The sequence below is a fragment of the Epinephelus lanceolatus genome, chromosome 14, assembly GCF_041903045.1.
Source record: "Epinephelus lanceolatus isolate andai-2023 chromosome 14, ASM4190304v1, whole genome shotgun sequence".
Classification (NCBI taxonomy): Eukaryota; Metazoa; Chordata; class Actinopteri; order Perciformes; family Serranidae; genus Epinephelus; species Epinephelus lanceolatus.
Window position 1 is genome coordinate 33,125,557 of NC_135747.1, and position 24,762 is coordinate 33,150,318.

The window sequence follows — 24,762 nt, forward strand, 5'->3', positions numbered from 1 at the left end:
TCCATTTCCATAGCCATTTTTTGCGAGTACAAAGATAGTATAATAATTTAATCCAAGTACTCAAAAGTTACTTAAAATGCCCATCCCTATTTAAAGCACAAATTATTATTATTATTATAATTATTTGTTGGACACCTGCAGGCCTCTGTATTTGCCAATTACAGGTTTGACCAGATGAATCCACAAGTGGAAACACACAGCTAGGAGAGAAATTGATTTCATAGCAAAATTAATTCTACTGATTGGACGTTTTTTGGTGAAGCTGTCTGCAGGACTTGTAGTTGTAACACTGATGTGTCCATCAAGCTCTACATCTCTCTAGGACCACTCTGCTGCTCTAAATAAACCCTCTGCCTTCATGAAGGAAATCAAACCTGTGCAGCTTTGCTCTGATCCAGACTGACCACCTGATGGTGACATCAGCATACAACTAATCCCTTTTCTATTTATTTGACTTTTTTTCAGGCAGATCTAGTTGATTGGTATTTTTGACCAATAACTGTTGCTGTGAGTGTAACCGCTAAACTCTGTCTTGCTCTCTGTCCTCTCCATCCCATAACCTGTACCATGACAACAGTATGACATCATTTCCTTAATAAAGGAGCATTTTGAAAGTGCTGTCTGAGGTGAGGTTTTTATTTGTCACTCATTTTGATAGAAACACACAGCTACTGAAAATGTTTTCAAATAATTTATTAAAAAAGGTTCTCACTTCTTCCACATTAACAGTTTAAACATGGAAATATCTGAATGTATGATTCTCTTGTTCCTTAAATAGATTACATCATACCTTAACATGCTGACATTTGTGAACTTTTAATAAAACTTTATACACAGCAGCAGCAGCACTGTTACAGTACAGCTACAGCTAGAGTGCAACGCTACACCTTCACCACCCCGTGTCAAGTCAGTCATCTTAAGGCAACATCCTTCACTCTTGGTATGACAGTATGTTCACAATGTTGTCAAGAAAAGTAACGTTAAGATAAAACTGTCATGAAAGTATATTTCTTGCCGTCTTCTAGGAGCATGGAGAGTGGAAGTCTCGTGCTGATGTTGATGAAGAAGAACCACAGGACTGAGATCATGCACGAGGTAATGGAGGTCTGTAAAGTGTTTGTTAGCTGCAGGTTATCGCCGCATGTCCTTGTCCATAAGGTCTTTGGCCTCGTTGATCTTAGCAGCGAGATACGGTGACCCACCTGCACACACACAAACACACAAGTCTGATTCTGTGATCACTGCTTTAATATTCCATCTGTGATATTAACTGAAAATAATGTTTTAACAACTTGATCATCAGTGATACTGACTTTTACACATCACACAAATAGAAATTCAAATTAATTTATCAACCAGTGCTGACTGCAGTCTTACAAACATCTGACTTTTGTCTCTTTGAGGGTCAGAGTGTACGCTCACCTTTGTCTGGATGGTTCAGGACCATGATCCTCCGATGGGCCTCGCGTACCTTGGCCTTTGTGCTGGCTGGGCTGGAGATAAATAATACATCCATGTAAGCAATAATTTCTTTCCTCTGAGCAGTGACACACACTCCAAAGGATTTTTGGAAGTTAGCAGACATTTACCTGATGCCAAGAATGAGGCTGGCCTCTCGTTTGGACATCTTCTGCTCAAACCCTCCTTTGTAATACGATGAGAACGCCTGTGGTGACAGAAAACGATCAGAGCTTTGAGTCTCAGTAGTCTGAACATCTCAAAAACACTGGGACAGGCTCAACTTTATTTGTTAGTTGATATTTTTGTCCAGAATGTGAAATGCTAGGGTTTTCCCACATATGTTTTATCTGAGATATTGTAAGTGTTTCTTTGAACCATCTACAATAAGAACATAAAACAAAGACCCTGAGCACAAGACACTACAAAGACAAGTAAGTAAATTGATTTATATAGCACTTCTCACAGAGAGGACTCACAAAGTGCTTCACAAGATAAAATACAAAAAATACAATAACAGAAACAATGCAAAATACACAAAAACAAATAAAAACAGCTGTACGACAGCAGGCTACATGTTGTGGGTTTATTTCAGCTTTAGTTTGACCCTAAAGACCTTCAGCACAAAAAAGGCAAAAGATACTAAGTTGTGCATAACAGGACTAAAATGAATAGCCCATCAGATGTGTAAGAGGGGCATTTTTAGCCTTTAATGGATAGGACAGACAAGCGTGTAAGGGGGGGAGAGAGGCCTTGTACATGGGGTGCCTGCTCTACCACTAAGCCACCGAACGCCCCAAGAGGTTAAATAATTACTCACTGATGAGGGCATCTTCCTGACAGTTTCAGAGAAGACCTGGCCGAGAGGCTTCCACAGCTGGAACGCATAACGACCTGCAGATCAAACATGAAACAGTAAAACATTACTTTACTTTTCTAGATGAAAAGGGAGCAACAAAAACCAAAGCAGAAACTTTGACTAGTGAGTATTAAAAAAAGAAAAGAAAAATGGCAGACAGGGTTTTTAGGTTTAGCAGCTCATTTTAAGTGTGACTGAAACAACATAAAACCCTGAAACATCTATATCACATACACATCCAGATTATATATCTTGGCGTATTACTGCTCTTATTATTATCAAACTGTTCCTACCTGCGAAACCCGCAGCAGCCACACCAAGACCGACTGCGATCAGAGTCCCTCCCTGTCACCAAAAACAAAACATCAGACAGTTACTACACTGAGACAAATCATACAACATGGATACTTTTAAGATTAGTTTGGCAGCTTCAGTAACAGGGATGCACGATACTGGATTTTTTGCCTATATATGAAATGCCAACATGTAACAACTTATTTGAACAATAACCAATATCAATGTATCTACTTTTTTCCCTACCTGATTTTAGTGATCATCAAGTCTCTTTGTAGTGGAATTAACTGGTAACCCCAAAGCGCCTTCACACTCCACTCTCACTTCAGCACACCTGTCTTTAACTAAAGCTTCCCCAGATGCCTGAGGGGTATTCCAGAAAGCGGGTTTAGTGAAAACTCTGAGTATGTTAACCCTAAAATGAGGGAAACTCTGGGTTTTCAGTTCCAGAAAGAGAGGTAAGTCAAACTCAGAGTCAATCACCATGGCCACCTAACCTGCTCGCTGGCAGGTTTTCTTTAAGAAACCCTGAGTTCACCCTGTCTCCTCCCTACTGCCGAGCCTGAACCAAGCTGTCAGACAGACATGGGTTGTTCGTATATAGGAAATCTGATCAATATCGAGGCAGAATTAATTCACAATACCTTACGCTGGGAGAGGATCTTCAGACCCCGTTTAGATGTGCTGTCTTCCCCAATGAATATCTGTTTGGACCGTACCGTTTTAGACTCAATCATTTACTGGCCACACATATCAAATCTGACACCCTGCGGATGTGCGCTCTCATCAGAGCAAATGTGCATCACGCTACGTTTTTTTGTGATATTGGTGGCCTACAGTACATAATGAAATAGCCACTGAATGACAGGTTATTTAAGCTACTTTGTTTAATAAATCAAATATGAATAAAACTAAAGAAAGGTACAGTCATTTTTACTGTGGTTGTGCACGTGCTTAACTCAAGGTGTACCTACTCAGAGTTGACTGAACTAATTCATATCAGCTGTTCTGGAACCGGATACTCAGAGTTTCCCAGCTCAGGGTGTCAACTCAGAGTTCAGATCAGACTTAGAGTTTGTTGAACCTCCTACCTGGAAAACCCCTCAGGTAAGGCAGTGCATTAAAGTGACTCAAAAAATTATAGGAAACTAGGACTTCCTAGAAATGGCTGTAACACATTCATTGTGCAAAATAAGAAAAGGCATGTTAAAGCCATTATTGGCTGATACTGATGACGTACCGATATCATCAGCATAATGGTCAATTCCGATATTTAATTGTATAGCCAGTATCAGCTGATACCGATGTCATGATGATATCACCGTGCATCCCTACCTCATAATGTACCTTATTGATGCTTTGAGTTCAGTGACTTAGCTGTCAGTTTGAGTCCTGATTGTGTCATTTCATAATAAGCTTTAAGTATGATTTTCCATTAAGAACATTTGTGGAGCCCCTGAAAGTCCAGTCTTGCAGACACTCACTAATATTATGAATATTATATTAAGTTAAGTTTTCCAAAAAGATGTTTCTGTCCCAGTCGTCAGCTCAACCTCTTGTGAAGTGAGATTTTCTGTATCATAAATAGTACAATAACATAAATCTAACCACAGAGGCAGACTTCAGAAGGAGCATCTTAAGTGTATGCACCTTAACATCTAGATTTTACCATCACAGTATGTTTATAAAGTCCCTTATGTGACATGGAGGTGGCTGAATGTCAGAGCCATGACACTAACATGTGTTAACATGTGGGCTGTGTGATAGGAGGTCGTGACCCACAGTAACGTACAGTAATATTGAGTAATTACAAAGTTGTCCTTAAATATAACGTATATCAAACCACAAGCTAGCCAATGTTTAGTTTAGCTAGTTAGCTCAGGTGATGTAGTTCACTAGCTCGTGCAGCAGCAGTGACGTGCAGTTACGTTAACGGTCATTAAGGTTACGTAAAACACACGCTACCAGGTAAAAACCGCTGTGGTTAAATTAAACTGACTCTATAAAGGTCCTGAGTGTTTAAACAGACACTCACCAGCCGTCTGTCGATGTCTGCGTCGCTCCTAACGGTTGTTTTTGGAGCATATTCAGCGTATCGCATCATGTCTCCACCATCCACGGTCATTCCGCCGGTGCTCGCCATGTTGCCTCAGCGACAGTGACGGCTGTCAGTGTCACGTGATTAAACTTCGTCCATCTTCTTCGTTGGTGTTTTACGGCAGTTGGCATCCTGCAAGTTACTGCCTCCTACTGGCTTTATCCAACCACTGCTATCCTCGTCTACAGTCATATTATATTATATTATATTATATTATATTATATTATATTATATTATATTATATTATATTATATTATATTATATTATATTATATTATATTATATTATTTTACTTTATTTTCTATTCTTTTTTTTATTTATTATATTATTATTTCATTTCATTTTATTTTATAATAGAGTAGAAAAAACTTTATTCATTGCCTAAGGGCAGCTCATAAAAGCTCTTAAAAGACAAAAAAACAGCACTTTCTCTTATCGACAACAATACGGTGGTATTAAAATAGACATGAAATAGAATAAGTTAACTGCATAAATAGAAATGAAATTAAAATAAAATTGCCCATTCCACATTTCCTGCAAGAAATAAGAATGTGCTCCACTAACTCCTTTTCTCTGCACCGACTACCATAACCCATTGGATGTTTCCCTAATACATAAAGAGTTAAAGGGAAAATAAATTAACAAAATTATGAAAGATGTAAACAACCAACACAAAAAAGATAAATTATAAAACTTACCCTGTGATCTTTGAAAGTTAAAAGTTGAAGATGAAATCCTCTTGTGTCATGTACGCTGGTTAGTTTGCGCAAGCGCCTTATTTTGGCTAAATTTTAAATGAGACGTAGAATAAAGTGATTTTGATGAAATATCACTATTTTAAGCTCAGGTTTGGTTATGTTTTTTTATCTGACAGACATGTTTGTTGCACATGATGTGTGTTGGAAATTTGGAAATCCAGTGATAATTTCTTTTCTTTCTTTCTTTTTTGTTTTTAGTCTCTGGTTATGATAAAATGGGGGTATCAAACATATGGCCCATGGGCTAAAGGTCTAACCTGACCCACTGAATGACTCTTTGCACACCTAATATTGATGTACATGTGAAGGTTAAGAGATGCCAGGTTTCAGGAGCAATTTAAACAGCGTGTAGATAGTTAATGTAAAATGCTGCTTCAGAAGTTTTTCCACCCTGACCAGAATACAGCTCTCTTAAATAACAGTGAACACTTACTGTGGTCATATTTTAAGATATTAAACATTGTGCAACATATTGTCAACCAGCAGCTTCAGTACAACATAATCTGTGTCAGACTTCTGTCTTAATTTGGGTAAAACCCTGCTGCTGAGACACTGACAAAACTTCAGATTTATAAATGGTTTATAAGGCAGGGGACGACTTAACCTGCCTCTTCTGTAGCTTCCACTTTAGTTTTAGTAACTGTTCATCGTTTGGTGTGTAAAGGGATGAACGTTTTCAGATTGATTATAGGTTTATAGGTTATTATGTAGTGGGTTTACTGGTCTGGCCCACTCTAGATCAGATTGGGCTGTATGTGGCTCCTGAACTAAAATGAGTTTGACACCCCTGATTTAAAACAAACTGTTGTTGTTTTGTGTTTGTGCCACTAGATGGCGCCATTGACAAGTGAATCGTGGTGCTGTAAAATGTGTTGGTGAGTTGCACAGAGTAGGATTGGTAAGTGTGTTTTACTGGACATTAACAGTTTCAGTGTGGTGTTTATATGTGTTTGTGTATGTTTGGGTTTGCATTTGTGTTTGTGTTGTTTTATTGATTTTATTTTTGTTTGCATGATTGTTTTGTTTATATTTGTTTAATTTGTGTTGCATCAGTCACATCTGTGTTTGGTTATATGCTCTTTTTTCCATATGCTTGTATCTTTTGTCGATCGCTGCACTTATATGTGTGTGTTTTATTTGTTTGCGTCGACATGAGTTTGTATTTGTGTCTCTCTTTGTACTTGTATCTGTGTGTGTGTGTGTGTGTTTGTGTGTGTGTACAGGTGTACTTTGTGGCCCTTGTGGACCCTCGACATGATTAGGAGTCCAGCAGGAGTCTCAGAGCAGGGAGCAGCGCCACAGAGGAGCTGATGGAGACCTGAGCCTGGAGCTGGTTTCTATTGTCCCCGGTAATTGGATTTGGTCTGGGAGGAGAGATGGCTGCCAGTGAGAGGCTGCGATCATTAGGTGTGAATGAGACGTGTGGTGCCAGGGCTGAACACACACACACACACAGACTGGTATTGTGCTGTTCAATGGACAGCACGCACACACACACACACACACACACATGCACGTGCTCACATTAATCCAGATAAATCTGAAATAGCTGTTTTCATGTCAAACACTATTCTTCCCACACGTGCATTTTCAGATCATTTTCTGAAAGCTCACCTTCACAAGGAAACATGAAAACAGGACAACAGCGAACGCTCTTCTTCTTCATCCTCATCTGCCAAACACACAGTAAAGAGATGTTTCATGACCAAGATAACAGTTAAGACAGACTCTCTGAACTTCTTTTGCACGACACTCTGCAGGTTCTTTAAATCAGAATTAAATAAGTCTAAGCTAAGTTACCATGAAACGTTCTTCCTTTAAAGTAGCCCTGTCCTGCTCAAGTTAGTTTACAGCATTGTTACTTAAAGTCTGGCCTGCAGCCCAATGGTGGCCCCCAGCAACATTTCACGTGGCCCCTGAACATGACACTTTACATATATTACATACAAATCATTTGCGATCCGTTTCAATGCTTTCATTTTCAACAGCACACATTTGATACGCTAGTAAGTGTCTGCATGAAACTTTGCCCCTCTAACAAGTGTCTGTCAGGTTAGGGATGACAATTTGTTGACATGCAACCAGTGGCAGCCCATGAGTGTCCCGAAAATTGACCCTTTGCTAAGTCCCGCCCCTCGAACGCAGACTGGCCAATCATAGTGTAGCTCCGACAAAGGTCTGACAGCAGTTGTGCTCCATTGACTCTAATGCAGTCGTTTCAGATTTCCTTCATTTTCAGGCTGGTTTTGTGGATTTGGAGCTAAATGTTGTGCCTGGGGCACGTCATGTATTAACGATACTCGTTACCTGGAGAGGTTGGAAAAAGATATACGTTTCTTCCCTGTTCCAAAACCAAAATCAAACCCTCAAAAGTGTAGGGTTAGCTAGCTAGCTGGTAAACGACTGAGGGTATAGCATTAAACTTGTCAGATTCTTTTCCAGCGCAGACCCTGACTGTCCAAGGTGCAACTACAGTCCAGCCACAGTAGGACACATGTTTTGGGCGTGTCACTTTCTCAACAGCTACTGGGGACAAATATTCACGTTTTTTTTCCCATATTTGTAACCAGTCCACCAAAACGCGGGAACTGCCCATTGTTCCAACCATATTAAACTCATTGTTCCGAAGTCCGTTCCGAAATCATCATGATGCCCTGTGGTTAAGGTCTGGTTAGGTTTAGGCACAAAAACCACTTGGTTAGGGTCAGGAAAAGATCATGGTGTGGGTTAAAATGAAAAAGAAAGTGACAAACACATAAGCCGTGAGCCTGCTTCACCTCAAGCCGGTCGCGGCGCACCATACGCCCGCCACAAGCCGTTCAGCGCCGCGGACAGTCGGACTAATGGGATGTCGAACCAATGGGCTGTCGACATGGACCCCCAAAATGCTAGGTGTTCTTCAGAAAACACTCAGTTTGGAGCGTTTGATAGTTCTTCAGAGGCACGGAGTATTTACAGCAGAGACGATTTGCATGTGGTTGTTATGAGGAATATCCACGGAAGTTAATGTGTTGGCATGAGGTTGAGTACTTGCTTTGGATGAGGGGGAGGGTGAAGCATGTAGGGAGAGAGGATGGATCGACCCATCGGCCTGTGTGGGTTCATGAGAGGAAACATATATACAGTATATTGACATACATGTAAGATATACCAGTTTGTCTTTGCGGTATTTGTCCTTCCTCCTCTGTGACTCAATGGCTGAAGTGATAGTGACGAGCGCGGCATTTTTCAACTCAGAAAAAAAAGCCCAACTGTCAGTGCTTGGTGCAGAGTTCATACCCAGCACCTCATCATGCATCTGGTGTTTGTAGCACAGCATAAAGATGCAGTGCTCCCATTGTAAAGCATTACAAACATACACCAGCCTCAGAATAAAATGCCTTGGTGGACACAGCCCCTTCTTTTTAACTGGAAGTCAAGTAAAGCCCCACCGTATTTACAGTGGTTAAAGGAGGTTTTCTCTCTTCTGCCTTCAGAAAAACTTTGATATCAAGTATGTAAAGCTCACAAGAACGTTGTCTTTACCTGGAGTCCTGTTATAGAGTTTATTGGAACTTTTCACTTTTGTTGAATGTACCATTTATCTTGTAACCACAGTATTTGGACAGATGTATGTACAGTTATACATCCATCCATTTTCAACTGCTTATTCGAAGCCGGGTCGAGGGGGCAGCAGGCTGAGCAAAGCACCCCAGACGTCCCTCTCCCCAGCTCCTCCTGGGGGACCCCAAGGTGTTCCCAGGCCAGAGGAGATATACAATCCCTCCAGCGTGTTCTGGGTCTGCCCCGGGGCCTCCTACCAGTTGGACGTGCCTGACACACCTCTAACAGGAGGCGCCCAGGAGGCATCCTGATCAGATGCCCGAACCACCTCAACTGATCTCTTTGAACTCGAAGGAGCAGCGGCTCTACTCCGAACTCCCTCGGGATGTCCGAGCTCCTCACCCTATCTCTAAGGCTGAGCCCAGCCACCTTCGGAGGAAACTAATTTCGGCCGCTTGTATCCGCGATCTCATTCTTTCGGTCACTACCCAGAGCTCATGACCATAGGTGAGGGTTGGGACGTAGATGGACCAGTGAATCAAAAGCTTTGCCTTCTAATTCAGCTCCCTCTTCACCACAACGGTCCGGCGCACCAAACCATTCATTCTACCCTCACTCATGAACAAGACCCTGAGATACTTGAACTCCCTCGCTTGAGGCAGTAACTCTCCCTCAATCCAGAGGGGGCAATCATTTTCCGGTAGAGAACCATGGCCTCAGACTTTGGAGGTGCTGACTCTCATCCTGACTGCTTCACACTTGGTTGCAAACTGCACCAGTGCATGCTGGATGTCACGGTTTGATGAAGCCAACAGAACCACATCATACATACATACAGTTATACTGTATTCAAAACATTTTTACTGCTTGCGATTTGAAATGGGATGTCCCGTTTGGTGTTTTTCCGTGTTTTGTTTTAGTCTGTTTTTCTTTTTGTCTTTTGTTTTCCTCTATTGAGCCTTGGAGGGACGGGGCGCTGGGCAGTGGGGTCTGTATTTACATACGTTTTGTAATTTGCATTATTGTATCATGTTTACGTGTTTTCCATTACCTAAAAAATGTATATATTAAAAAAGAGACAGACATGTAAAATTGTGAAGCTCTCCTTTAAAGCAGTTGTTGCTCTTATTTATTACCTGTCAGTTGATTTAAAGGTTTATAATGCAGCAGAACACGGCTGCATCAGAGGAGAGCAGAGTATTTGCATATTAGAAAATTAACCTGTGCTTTTATGTGTGTGTGTTTGTGTGTGTGTGTGTGTGTGTGTGCACATGTACACAACTCAATCTCAGCGAGGGAAACACATTTACTGAAACACACACACATACACGCGCAGTGTTACCATGGGAACCAAGCAGCCACTCAGCTCCTCAATAGCGGGCGAGTGAGTCGAGGTAGATGGCCATTGTGTTGTGTGTGTTTGGGGGGTCGGGGTGGCAGTTCGAGAGGGGTTAGAGGGGCAGTATTAAACAACGCACTAGACAGATGAAAGCACTGCACATCCTTAAATCTAATCATAATTTAGTCATCACTAGCAGATGGTATGATCAAAATAAAGAAGGAAATAGGCAAGACTGACGGGACGGAGAGAGACCTGAGTGCATGAGTCAAGGGAAGAGGGGACTGGAGATTGCTGTTAGATGGAAAATGATGGAGCCTCGTGGACAGAGATGGTCTTATTCCTAAAGTTGATGCTTATTTGTTGCATTAGTCCCTATATCCAGACACAAGACTAAAAGGATTTATAAAGCGTAGGTGCAGCTACACTGCTGCAGAGACAGTGGACTCAGTCATGAGCACCAAAAACCTGGACGTCCACTCATTCTTTTTTTATGTAAAGTTATTACCAATCAAATTACAAAAGCTGAATGGAAATGGAAAATTAAAAAGTTAAAATGTAAAACCGTTTCCTTCAGTTAACAGAGACGATTCTGTGCTCACTGGAGGAAAAATATTTGTTCATGTAGAAATTCTGGAATAAGATGTTCATTTATTTTATCTTGCTAAACATGTTTCCAGAAATAATACATTCTTAAAAAAAAAGAAGAAACAGGAGATCACGTTTTATCTGAGACGTGCAGGACTATTATCCTGCAACAATGCTGCAGAGAGTAACACAGCAGAGCCCATTAGGGTGACCCGGCCCTCCTCTCCTTCACTGGGGAGAACTTTTGAAACAAATTCAGACAAAGAGTGTTCAGAGAAAGGAGGAGGCCCGAGTGGGGTTTCCTGAAATGGGCTGATGAAAACTGATGATGATCAATCTTAGATTGGAGTCCTGATATTTAGAATAAGTAATCTGTAGTAATATGTTGCCTCACAAACCATCCAATAATGGTATCCAATAATAATCACTTTTTGATTGGATAACATTTCTCTGTTAGCAAGGATTTTATTAATATTGTTTAATGACAGGCAGGCCAGCTTTTTTTTTAGGAAATACAGGCAGGGGAACAACAATTTAAAAAATGGGCCCCTCATCCTCCCAATGACTGGCCAATCTATCCCTATACATTTTTCTATATACATTGTTATACTTCCTGCGAATATACTCCAATGAAACATTTTTCCATCTGTATTTTGTATCTACTTGTACTTGTTTCTACTGTTAAGACCTTGTTTTCTTATTTTGAAAAACAGAAGTAGTCACATGTGTCCTGGGCTGAAAAAATGCCCTCAGATGAATGGTTTGAAAAAAGTAAAATCAAACAATAACTGGGGAAATTACTGCAAGGTATTAAATAATAAGATCAAATCAGGAGTGAACAAATCATTTTTATCTTCACGTTGAAATGTGTTTTAATTATGAAACTTGTATTGTCAGTAGATTGTTGTACCTGATCCAATTTAAGGGTCAACCACTGACCTTTCATCTGTACCCTATGACCCCACCTGATAATATGAAATGATTACACCCTATACATTAATTTTCCAAGACCATGACCTGGATGTTTTTATTCTTCAAAGCTGGTTAAAAATGAATCAGGAATTGTTGTCAGAGCAAAAAGTCCTTAAGCCGAAACCTGCAACAGTGCAGGATAACTGACAGTTCTTTAGCTCATGACCATGCAGATTATGATATGTGGACCCCTGGGCACAGATTTGCAAAAGTCCCCACAGCTTCTCCGACATAGACACACAGACATTGTGGTGGTTTTGCATCTCATTGTAGGTGTTCTTTCTTCATCTTTTTGTGAATTTGTGCCTGTTTGGGGTCATTTTGTGTCTTTTTTTTCATAGTTTTTTTTTTATCTCTTTATAGATATTTTGTGTCTTTCCTTTTCTGTTGTGGTAACTTCATGGCTGATGCGTTTTAATTTAAGTGACATTTTGTAGGTGAATGCTGGGGGGTCTCCTCACACTTTGGGTCCCTGAGCCTGTAACCAGTGGGCCTGTTCAGTAATCCATCCATGATCATGTCCAAATGCTTTACGTTGAAGTCATTACAACACAGTTCATTCATTTTGCAGACACTTTTGTCCAAAGTGACTTTCAATAAGTGCATTCAAACCATGCATGTTAAAGAGCAAGTTATCATCCCAAATTGGGAGTGTATCCCTTTTATGATTCAACTTTTTACTGCTCAGCATTTGAACAAACAGTAGCCTACATTACAAAGGTACAAACAACATTCAAAATTTAACACAAGCTGTCATGCAACATTTTACCACATCATATTGTGTCTAATGTTCATCAGCTTAGCATCAACATTTATATAATGCACACAGAGCAAGGATAGGGCCCAGAGATATCAACTGACACATTAATCATCTTTATGTGGAGTGTATCCCCCTTTAAATAGATAACTTTAAGCTTTTTTCAGTGCTTTGAGATCACGTTTTAGATGTTTTAAAAAACAAATTGCTCACTTTCTTAGATTTCTAATGAAAGACTGTCTAATGAAAGAACGTGCAGGTTATTGAGAAATCATAGCTGAATTCTCATATCTATACTTATATGTGATCAAATGTGCAACAAAATAAAAGTTTGTAAACGTAAATTAGGTTTTGAAGGCAGAAGTAACCTTAGTCTCTCAGAATTTCAGTGTTAATTGTGCGTTATTGTTGCAAATAACCAAGCAAGTTTGCCATTAATTAATATACCACAAAGCAGGTAGTTTTTTAAAGCTTTGCTCAAAGCCAGAGTGGTGTTAGCTCTGCCTGCAAACTGTCACATATCTAATCAATTGAACTGCATGTCCATGATACTGGAAATGAACAATATTGATTCAGAAATATGTGGTTTTGATAAAAAGACAAAGTCCTCTATCGGCCCTGCACAAATTGATTCATCTCTTGCTGGAACACAGGTTGGAGGAGAATTACTGTGTCCCTGTTGAATGATGTTTCTCTCTGCCGGACTGACACTTTGGATTTCAGGGGCAGCTTCAAGCAGCCCATTAGGAGGAAACTATTCTCCACCTCTGCTTTGTCCTCCACTCTGCGCTCCTTTTCCCATCCTGGTCAGATTCGTCTGTGAAGACGTGTGTCACGACCTTCCTTTGTGAGACTAAATAAATGCACCACCCCCTGCTATCAGCCGCTGTATTGATCATGCCTTTTAGGGATTTTTTAAAATCCCATTTCATGATAATGAAAATAATGGAAATGTATTGTGTATAACATAATCACCTTGATACAGAGCACATTAGTGACACACAGAGAATGGGTGTTGGGAAAAATGTAGGAAAACTCACAGAACTCTGAATGCAGAAATGCAGCTATGAATGAAGAATAGAAAACAAAACCCAGAAGTGTCTATTTTCAACATGACATGACACGTTAATGGAAAAATGGCACCATGAAATTTAAATACATCCCCGCAAAAGGTTGTTTTTTTCAAATTAGAAATAGTCAAAAAGTAATTAGGACAAATTTTAGTATGCCTCATTGTGATCATAGGAATAATAATAGACATAAGTTTATAGTGATAATAGCTGTTGTCATTTTCTGACTGTACAGATTACATTCACCATTGAAGGTGTGCGTTCTTTTGGTAGTCATGTGTGCCTCAATAATTATTTTCATTTTATCTTTATTTAAGTGTTTGACTTAAGTATCCCCCCCCCCATAAATTTAAGGAACTTTCATGGGGAACAAAATAAAATGGGAAAGGAAAATTATGGCATGTAATATGTAAATATAATTCCTGCAATAATAAAAATATATTAAAAGAATTATCATGGCTTGAGTTTTGATAATTTAAATAAATAAATAAAGTTATTTCACTATTTACTGGTATTTTTTTGTATTTATTTATTCAATGATTTATTATTAGTAGTAGTATTAGCAGAAGTATTATTTCATTAATCAATCAAGGAAATCATATGAAAAAATTAAATACAATTTCTCTCAAATGTAAAATTTGTATTTTATATAATCTGACAAATAAATTGATTGATTGATTATTTAAAATAAATCAATTAACAAAATAATAATAATATAATAATAATTTAAAATAATAAAAAATAAAAACATAATATAGAAAAATGATAATTATTGAAAATAAAATTATTTAAAAATACTTAATAATAATAATAATAATAATGATACTTATTATTATTATTATTATTATTATTATTATTATTATTATTATTATTATTATTATTATTATTCATGCACATTAATAAGTACAGAAAATATCAGTATATAGTGTAACAATTGAATAACACTGTGTAACCTGCACAGACCCACCATGTATGCTGTACGACCGTTACGCGGAACCTTTATCCTGTAGCGTCAGTTGCATTCAGGGGACTTTATCCCTGACGGACTGTCAAAATGACATAGTGGTAAACACAGTAAGGTGAGTCTCCATTTATGTTTTATTGCTCTCTAACGGCACCAGTTTCACCACAGGACGACACCAGTACAGATCCACTGACACTTGATGGTTAACACTTGAGCGCGCGAACAGTTTCATCTTTTATTAAAGTGACACTGATGAAGGATGAGAGACAGAAGCTAGCGTTAGCTGCTAGCTAACTAGCCACATCACATCACATTAGCTGGAGGTATAACGGGCCTCATTCAGCAGCTGTCAGAGGCGTTACATTATGTCATACATGTCGTTATATACAGTAAGTGTGTCGTGTTAAACAGAACATATTAGCGAGCTAGCTGACGGAGAAAATTAATGTAGCTATCGGAAATGCTGACCGTGGCTTCACCTCTGACTGTGTTTACTGCTGAGATGCTGACTGTGTGTTTACTGATACAGCAGCAAAGGTAAACACAAACAACAGCACCGAGGCTGCAGTCCGGCTCGTTTTAATGTCTGGTTGCTGATATTCGTGTTAAACTTATGTGGCATCATTCTGTACGTTACTTTAGGGATTTAAGATGAGGTAACAATCAATTTAATGTTTAAATTTTTCCATTGGATGTTTATTTATTTGCATATTTTTTTAATCTACTTGTATGTAGATAAGAGCACTGTATTCATTTCTACCTTTCATTCAGCTTTGTTGCCCTTATTTTAAGCTGTATGTCTTTGTCTATTTTCCTGTAAATATTATTTGTGTAAGTGCACTGAGAGCAATTTGAAACTGGAGTCAAATTTCTTGTACGTGTCCACATACGAGGCCAAGAAAGCTGAATCTGACTCTTATTTAATTCTGAGATAAACTAGCATTAGAGATAAGCACCAGTGATGTGTTCAAAGTCCTCTCGCAAGCTTCTTTCTGTTTCATTTTGAGGTGTACTGACCTTCAAGTTTGTCATTTCAGCTTTAAAAAAATCCAGCTTAATGAGCTATAATTGCTCTCAGGGCCTGGATATAAAAGCACAAACAATACCTGACAAAACATAGAAACATCTGACTTATATGGGGGCTGTTTGCGTGCATGTAACAGGGTAAAAACAGGAAATAAGATATAAATCTTTCCACAAATATGATGACGTAGGAATATAATTAGGGTGATGTGTGAGTATTGTTGTTAACTGGTTTGTTTGTGGGTGTTTGATGACTTTCAGCAACCTGAGAGTAAGAATTATCAACATATTACGTTTAATTAAACATTAAACCATAAGACACAAGGTGCTGTATTTAAGAGAAAATACACATGTGACTGTAGCTGATGGTTTTTGCTCAGAATGTGTACGTGCTTTGTGATATTGTTCACTTAAAATGTGCATTTGAATGACATATATATGTTTTCAAGCCAGTCATATGTGAACCTCACATTTCACACTGTGCTCACGTTTCTGTGTTTGTATATCAGTGTTAGTGAGCATTTGTAAGTTCACAGAAAGAATTACTAGACTTTTAAATGTTAAATAACAGCTCCAAACCTGCAGCTGCAACTTAAAGATGAGATCAGAGTAGCGTTTTAAAAGACCTTGAAAGAAGGAGACAACATTTTTCATTCATCTCTTGAGGAGAAGTTTGATTTTTTCACTCTGTTGTTATTTATTACGCACACACATAGGCCCGAAATACACACATGTACAAACAGGACATGTATGACAGAGTGAGGAGGGGCAGATGGGGGTTGGGTGCCTTGATTAAGGGCACCTTGATAAAGCCATGGGCACGATCTGGCACCTCTCCAGCAACCACACTCAAAACTTGATCCAAGTTCATCACCCAAAAAGATAAAGATGAAGAAGTTGATCGATTGAAAATCTATGTCCAAATGGAAGAGGATGGGAACCTCCTCTTTTAAAACCCCATTTTCCTTTTATGTACAGTATAAGTGGGGGCACCTACTAGCCCCATGCACAAAGGCTATGTCCTTGCGTCAGCGGTCGTCAGCTCCAACCTGCAGTCCTTTGCTGCATGTCATCTCCTTTATATTTCCACCTTTACTCTAATAGTTGTCCTGTCTAATTAAGGCAAAATGCCCCAAAAAATTCTTTAAAAATGTACAGTATATGTCTGACGTTGCTTTCAGTTAGATTGAAAATACTGTAGAGCTCTCACATGAAATAAAAATGGAACTTTTAGCACATGCACAAGAATCCAAACCTGTTCCAGACCAGTGGTCAAACGCTGACCACATCACATCACCTTAATTTATACTTTTAGGCAACACTGATAAGAGTGAAACCTGTGATAAGTATTTACTGGATAAAAATCAGTTGACTCAGCACTTGATTTATTGATTTTTGCTCATTTGGCTGTTTTCCACATCATGACCAGTCCCCAGGTCACATTTTCAACTTCCGTTCAGACATCATGATTTCAAAAAGAACTGCCTCATGCTTTATTCCTCACTCATCTCTGATCCAAAGTATTCTAATCTTTCCGGCTACTGTTGGCTGCGTTTGCTTGACAGCATGTGTGAGTCAGCAGGAGTTCAGTGGGAAGCTCGATGAGTAACTTGGTGATGACGACGCTCAGGTTAAGTCAGAGCTGGAGCTGCGGGCAGATGATATCATGTCAGTGTGTGATCGTACGAGGTGTTAGATTAAAAATGGAATATAAACTAGTCAGTGTTAGTGATCGGTGGTACAGCGGAGGTCTCGGCAAAGCTGCTGCACTTGTATTTTTACAGCCAGTACTTTGTTAATTATCAAATTCAGACACAGAAGAGGAAAGAATAGACAAAATGTTTGTTAGAATTTAATGGAGCATTGCCCCTTTATTATCCTGACACACACTTGCATAAAGAAACTGCATTGCTAACTGTGTCATCTCGGGATTAGTGCATTTTTTAAATCTTATTCTCACTTTCTTTTTCTTTCAGTTTCATTTATTTTTATCATCTAATGAAATTAAATGGGAAGTACATACAGATCAGATAATAAAATCGAGACTGATTGTGATTGAAATTGTGAAAATGGCAACAGTTGAGCATGTCAGCAGCTTCAATGGGATGTTGCGGCTGTTTCCCAGCACTAAATTTTCTATTGCCATGCAGTAGTGCACTGTATCATAATGTATATTTGTAGGTTCATAAATGCCCAAATAAAATCCATACAATTATTAAAATCACAGTGATATGTACGATAATATCCTCCTTTGCATCTCCAACAAATCATCACAGATCAATCCTGAATATTCAATGTATCGCTCGGCCTGACTAGAAATTGAATCGCAGTGATGTAATGCTCTTTAAATAATTCATATGTAGAGAAAAGTAAAAGAGGCTGAGCTGTGGAGGAGAAGGAAAATCAATGAGGGGGAGAGAGAGCACAAATGATAAAGGAGAGGGAGACAGAGGAGTTGAGGGAATCAGAAGAGACAGGCAGATGGATGGGAACCCCACCCAGGCCTGCTTCCTCTCTGCCCGCTCAGACCAGTGATAAGCAGCTGAGGAGGAAGTCAAGTATTATTTCATCGGGACATGTAAGGGAGGATGATCGTTTCTCTTTCTGCTGAGGAGGAATCTGTGAAGCTTCGGTCTCAGTGTGATGGAGATGCTGTAGGTGGGTCGGTAGTTTGGTGCTTAAAGTTGTTGAAGTCGAGGCTGTGTTATCTTCTTATCAAACTTTTCTCCTGGCAAAGCCTCACCTGGCAAGTGAGTCAGTTTTATGTTTAAATTAATCACAGTATTCTCACTGTCAGCTGTGTTTCCGCTCCTTGCTTTTGTTCAGCATGCTTCCTCTTAACCATTTCCTCTTTCTCTCTTTTATTTGTTACAGTAAAGCCACAAACAGTCTCCTGATGACTTCACAGCCACCTGACAGGCCAAAATAACCAGCGTCGGCGCATCTCAGTCTGAACAGAGGGATTGTAGGGTTTTGTCTTACCCAAAGTGTGTCTGGCTAAGTAATGTAGTTTGCCACCCAGACTAGCTCGAATTTGGGGAACTCCAGGCTACTGCCAGTCTTGTTTAGCTCTGGCATAAAGCCGCATAAGCTTTCCCCAGAGGGAGGTTGTCGACTTTCCCTCCAGAGCTAGAGGCAGACCACTGAAAAGGAGCTGTAACACTGGATGAAAGCCCTGACTTGAGGAGGCGAACAGGACTTGGCTCCAGTTTGTGAAGCCTGAAGGCTGCTTGGACCATTCTCACATACCTTAGAGACTTGGATTTGACCAGCTGACAGCCGGTTTGTTTTGTTGGACATGTGGATGCTGCTGACAGTGTTTTTGTGCCCGTTTTGGAAAACCATCTTGTTGTGAGACTTGTAGCTCAGGGGGAAGGAGCCCAGCCATGGAGGGGCTCGAGCAGCTCGACATGGTGGGCGATATCAGCCCGGCTCTCGAGGCCACCGAGGACTTCATCCACTGCATGGACGGGATACAAGGTCCAAGCCAAGCTCAAACAGGGACCCTCCAGCCTTCCAGGCAGCCTAAGCAGCTGCAGGAGGTGTCCAGTGCCGCGCTGGGGAAGCTGAGCTCCAGCGGTGTGTGGGGCCTGCTGGCTAGAGAGCAGCCGGAGGTGGGGCCCCTAGGCCTGGCCTGGGCCGACAACTTCAGCGTGTTGGGGCTGGGGATGGGCTTGAGGCACGGCAAGAGAAGCCGAGCGCGCTCCACCAACGACCTGGCAGCCCATAGCAAGGAGTGCACCAACAACGCTGCCAACTCCTCGTCCAACTCGGCCTTCAAGAAGGGACACAATCGCTCCAGGTCAGACGTCAACTACCGGCCATCTGCGTACACGGACAATGGACTGCCCACTGTGGACTGCAACACTCTGAAGAACATGATCCTCAACCACCAGCCAGAGGGTGAGTTCACTAACAGTGTGAGCGTGAGAGGATGGAGGAAGTTTTGTTATGAATTTGTGAGTCCAAATCTTTCAGGTCTGTGATAGAGCTGAAAAGATTTTGGTAATTTCTAATGAAAAATCTGAGATATTGGGTGATACTAATGAAAATTGACTTGACTTTACAACACACTGTTGACGACACACTTGACAACATTTAGGTTATCAGTGTTTGAAATCCACCACTGCACAGCACTCATTAAAAAGAAAGGTATGTCATTTAAAAAACTTGTTGGCCTGTTACTCTCGCTATTTCCTTCTTCCAAAACAGCGGTGAAGAACACCAGAAGCGAATGCCAGGAGTTGAGTTTTCCTTCAAATAAAATCATGACTGGTGTTTGAACTGCATGCCAAATTAATCAGAGCACACAAGACCAGATTGCCTCCTAAGTTACCATATAACCGATTGCTGGCAAGCAATGAAGCATTAAGGGTGCTTTCATACCTAGAGTTGTCTTGCTTTGGTCTGAATCAGGGACTAATTTTGTTCCAAAGTTACATAATTGCCTAGAGTTGGTTCGTGTTCTCACAGCAGCATTTACAAGAGAACCAGATCAAATGCCTTGTGCAAGAGAAAGCTGCTCTTGATTGGTCAGAATTTCCATGTGGAAAAAATTCAGGAAGTAAACAAAACGTTGAAGAAGAGTACACTTGCAAGATAAATGCGACACAATGCGAGTGGGAGGCGCACATTGCTAATCCTCCAGGACTGTAGCATGCTCATGTTTAACCCAAACAATGTGTCATGAGACTGCAGTTGGTTCAGATCCAGGTCGGAACACAAACGGACCGCGCCAGAGTTCATTTGTAACCAGACTGAGACCACCTCTTCATGAAGGTCTCAGTCTGGTTGTTTTGGTGCACATCTGAGTGCGATTGCTGTGTTCACACCTGCACAAACGAACCGCACTGAGGGGGCAAATGAACTAGAGTTCAACTGAACCGAACCAAACAGGGCAGGTGTGAAAGCACCCTAAGAAACTAGGCAGTCCGGCGCAGGGCTCACTCCACATAAAACGCACCGCCAAGGCTACATTACACCACATCTAGCAAACTTCTTCGAGAACAATGAGGGCAAAACGGCCTCACTGATCTGTTTTAACTAGCTAGGTCTAGCTCAGCTAAAAACATAAAAACAGAGTCTGTCAACACGTTGCCGTGTTGTTCACTACTGAGGCCTGTTAGTAACCAGTAGCCACCAACAGCATAACCCAACCCACTGGTGCGACAGTGATGTCCTGTCCCTGGCAAAAAGGGCCGCAGTTGGGCGCCAAAAAGGGGTAAATGCAGTGGGACAAGGACGAAACTTAAGGCGGTGAAAGTCCAACTGAGGCAGGTGGGACTTTCCCCGGAGAGAGTGGTGTTCGTGTCCCACAGGATTCTAAAGCCAAACCCCCTAAACACATGTTTTTGTTGCCTAAATCCAACCATGTGCGACATAGTGCGTTTATTAGAGACTGTATGTAAACGGTAAATTTCCTGTGAAAACAGAAGTGTATTTTGAATGAAGACAAAGCATGTAAAATGCAGAACTTGACACACTGTCCCAGAACATCAACAACCAGCGCATCCAGGGTACTGTGCGCATCGTATGTGGACATGGAAAGTCCATGACCAAACGTCGGAGTGAGAGTGCGTTGGTCTGCTGAGTGTCCTCTCTTCGTCTGCTCAACTGACTTTGGCAGTTCAGATAACAGACACTTGGCCGTCCTGCTGTTATTACAGACATGAACTAACAACAGACACTTGACTCGTTCTTGGACTCACAGCGGTGCGCCACTACAGAATGTATATAGGGGAAACACTGGAATGGAAGTGTGCCGTTATTTTGGGGATTTAAATTTTTTTTGCCTGCTCTGGGTTCCCAATTATAGGGGAAACTCTGAAGTGGTTCAGGACGTCTCAGCTGCAGATATAAATGTAGCCCAAACTACTATCTACATCACTTAAGTGAAGTGGGAAATTATACGTCTTCTAATTTGGGAGACCTGACCCTTTATTCGCACTGGATTCGCCTAATTGGGCATTTGTGGCATGATGAGCAGCAGTTACTTTGACACAGTGATGATGTCATGTCCTGTGCTGACCAACAGTCCGGTTCCTACCTGTCAGAGATATGTACACCTCCTCCTTCTTCCTCCTCCTCCTCCTCCTCCTCCTCCTCCTCCTCCTCCTCCTCCTGCTGCTTTGCTCTGATCGACCGTCCATTCACCGGAAAGCTTTCTCAGCCTTTGAGAGGCTTTTCGGAGGACAGAAGTCTCGGACTATTTGTGCTTCAGATCGGGGCGTATGCTGTACTTATGTTGAAGCATCCTCAGAGAAAGCAATAATGATAGAAGATGATGATAACTTGAAATGACACAGCTGTGCTATGACAGTCAGTGTTCAGGCAGAGAGCCCGACACACACACACACACACACACACACCATTTGTTTGTGTGTTTTGGCCATCTGAAGGCCTAAGGAGATCCTAAGGGATCCTGAGGGATAATAGCCTGTAATCCTGTCAGCAAATGGACTCAAATGAGGCGAGAGAAGAGGCAACCCAATTACCCGGCCCCTGATACAGGCAGGATTATTTAGTATTAGCATATGTGTGAAAAGGCATCAGGCTATTTAGTTTGGCTCGATGTGCATTGAAAGGAGAGAAGTAGGAAAAGGACAGTAATAAGCAGAAGGCAGAGTGATTTAGCCCGGCCTCGCTATGTCTCTTCATTCACACACACAAAAAAAAAGAGGGCCTGTTTGCCTTTCCATTAGTGACAGCTGGGGATGTTTAGATGGTAAATGGAAATGATGATCATTATTATATACACAATATACATGTATATATGGAACCAAACAGACTGTATGTGTTGCTTTTTATTAAAGCTCTTAGCATATGTTTTGTAACACTGCTCAGTGAACTCTAAAGGCTGCATTCATCTGTTCTTATATTAAAAATTGGTCTATTTCTGGTTGCACATTTTGTTGCAAGCATTCCTCAATAGTTGTATAAAAGGTCATACTCCATGTTATGTGCAAATATGCATCTGGTAACAAACAGTAAAGAACTTAATGACTAAATGTTAAAGGGACAGTTCACTCTAAAGCCAAAATTACATTATTTTCCTCTCACCTGTAGTGCTGTTTATCAGTCTAGATTGTTTTGGTGTGAGTTGCCGAGTGTTGGAGATATCAGCTGTAGAGATGTCTGCTCTCTCTTTAATGGAACTAGATGGCACTCAGCTTGTGGTGCTCAAAGCGTAAAAAAAACCTTTTAAAAAAACTCAGCAGCAGTGTCTCTTTCCAGAAATCATGACCTTGTTACTCAAGATAATCCACAGACCTTGTTGTGAGCAGTTTAATGTAGGAACTATTTTCTTTCTGCTGAACTACACCTATCAACCAAATCCCCATGCAGAAGGAAATGTGCATCTACTCATGGACAAGAGGCTTGTGGCAGCGCGAAATGTTCCGTTAAACTTTAATTAAACGCCCAGTCCTTTTTACTAGCTCGGCTTGGCTCCATATTTTGACAAATAAAGGCCTGTCTCTATTAGGGCTGACCCAAAAAAATTCGAAGCTTTGTTCGATGGCACGGGTTTCGATTATGGAGAAAAAAAAAAAAAATTCTAAGCTTCAGCGCTTTTTTTTTTTTCCGTCATTTTGGGGGAGGCCTTAAACGGAACACTAACCCAATTGGCATATCACAACTCAACAACAAATTTGGGAAATCACTTGAAAAACGTAAGTAGTAACTAGTAAGCCTAATATGCATTTCCCAGTTTCACCGGTCCGCTCTGAGTCTGGTGTCAGAGACACTTCTGATGCTCTGAGTTGCGCATCTGTTTGATTGTGCTGCAGTGTGCGCCGAGGGTTTTAATTTAGTGTTCAATCAAAAGTTAAACACTGTTTTTTCGTTTGTGAATATTTTTATCTTAGTTCTAGTGATGGAAGAAACTACGTTTTAGCCATAATTATTATTTTTTTTAAATCCGGGCAAGCAATCCAGGCTTGCCAGCAAGCTGTGAGCGTTTAGACACACAGAGCTGCATTGGCGAGTTGATCCGAGGTGCCCAATTTTCCGCCATGTAGGGGTAAACATATTGGCGGAGCCTTTTTGGTTTGAAAAGAACGAGGCGCCCCTCTGCCACGGGAGGTGCTGTCGATGACTTGTGGAAGGAGCTGTTGATGATGCCGCACGTGTGACCCACTGGCGGGGGATAAACAGGAAACAGCTGATAGCAGGAATTAGCGAACATGTAAAAGCAAGAGGGAAACGCAAACCTGACAGACACTGTAAAGATGAGCAACGGGGGAGACAAGGAATTGCGCACCCTCCTTGCACTCGCAAACGAAGAGGCCATTAACCGTCAAATGACGGGGACGGTGAAAGCAAGTATGAACAAAAGTAGGTAGGTGGCATTTTGCTGCACTCCCCGATTTTGTTTTTATACTGCCAATGCTGAAAGAAGACTGATTGGGTTTCCCTGCGAATTTGCACAATTCCTATTTAAAAAGGGCTAATTAGAGGCCTGGTCTGGTGTCCAAGCAGTTTATTTTTATAGAAGTTCTTCGGATGTATAAAACCAGGTTTTTGTCTACCCACTGGAGCCAACATTAGTAAGCTGATTAGATCGCACATCCTGATAAAAAAGTTTAAACATTTGTCAGTATGGAGATGCTACACATCGTTAGCTCGGTTAGATTCCCCACAGTTCAATGCTTCAGTTTACTTTACTGAAACCATGAGTACCAGAGAAGATGGTTTTCCGTATTTATCAGACTGAATATTTACAGAAGAAGGGAAAGGTATCTGTAGGCTGTGATTGGTTTGTAACCTGACTCCTGTCTGACTGCTGAGCGTGGCCACTTCCTGTGTCTGTCCTTTCAAATTAAATTCCCACATGGTCCAGCTATATAGGTTTTGATCTATTTTGACAAGGCACAGCTCCTAATAGAGTAATCTGCGACTAAGCGACCAATGAAATCTTCCCGACTAATGACCTTTCTGGTCGACTAACGTTTGATCGACTATTAGGGGGCAGCCCTGGAATTGGACAAAAACCGGTTGTCATTTTATAGATTAATGTGCTGGGAAAACTCCAGTCTAATGA

General features: G+C 40.8%; 2 protein-coding genes across 4 annotated transcripts in view; one reads left to right on the plus strand and one right to left on the minus strand.

Moving 5' to 3' along the window:
• Window positions 1-678: 678 nt before the first annotated feature.
• dnajc15 (DnaJ (Hsp40) homolog, subfamily C, member 15) lies at window positions 679-4,799 on the minus strand. Its single transcript, XM_033617354.2, has 6 exons — window positions 4,647-4,799; window positions 2,611-2,662; window positions 2,279-2,352; window positions 1,590-1,666; window positions 1,423-1,493; window positions 679-1,202 (listed from the first exon to the last, which is right to left on the minus strand). The coding sequence occupies exons 1-6, from the start codon at window positions 4,752-4,754 to the stop codon at window positions 1,132-1,134; spliced, it is 453 nt and encodes a 150-aa protein (XP_033473245.1). The 5' UTR covers window positions 4,755-4,799; the 3' UTR covers window positions 679-1,131.
• A 9,951-nt stretch (window positions 4,800-14,750) lies between these two features.
• Window positions 14,751-24,762, plus strand: part of plekhm3 (pleckstrin homology domain containing, family M, member 3) — a 63,298-nt gene continuing 53,286 nt past the window's right edge. Inside the window, exons 1-2 of one of the 3 annotated variants that reach the window (XM_033615477.2) lie at window positions 14,751-14,814; window positions 18,597-19,625. In XM_033615477.2, the coding sequence (XP_033471368.2) occupies window positions 19,109-19,625 (517 nt within the window). In that variant the 5' untranslated portion in view covers window positions 14,751-14,814; window positions 18,597-19,108. Of the gene's footprint in view, window positions 14,815-18,271; window positions 18,473-18,596; window positions 19,626-24,762 lie in introns of those variants that run through there. The other 2 variants (XM_033615485.2, XM_078174642.1) reach the window with 2 other exon arrangements.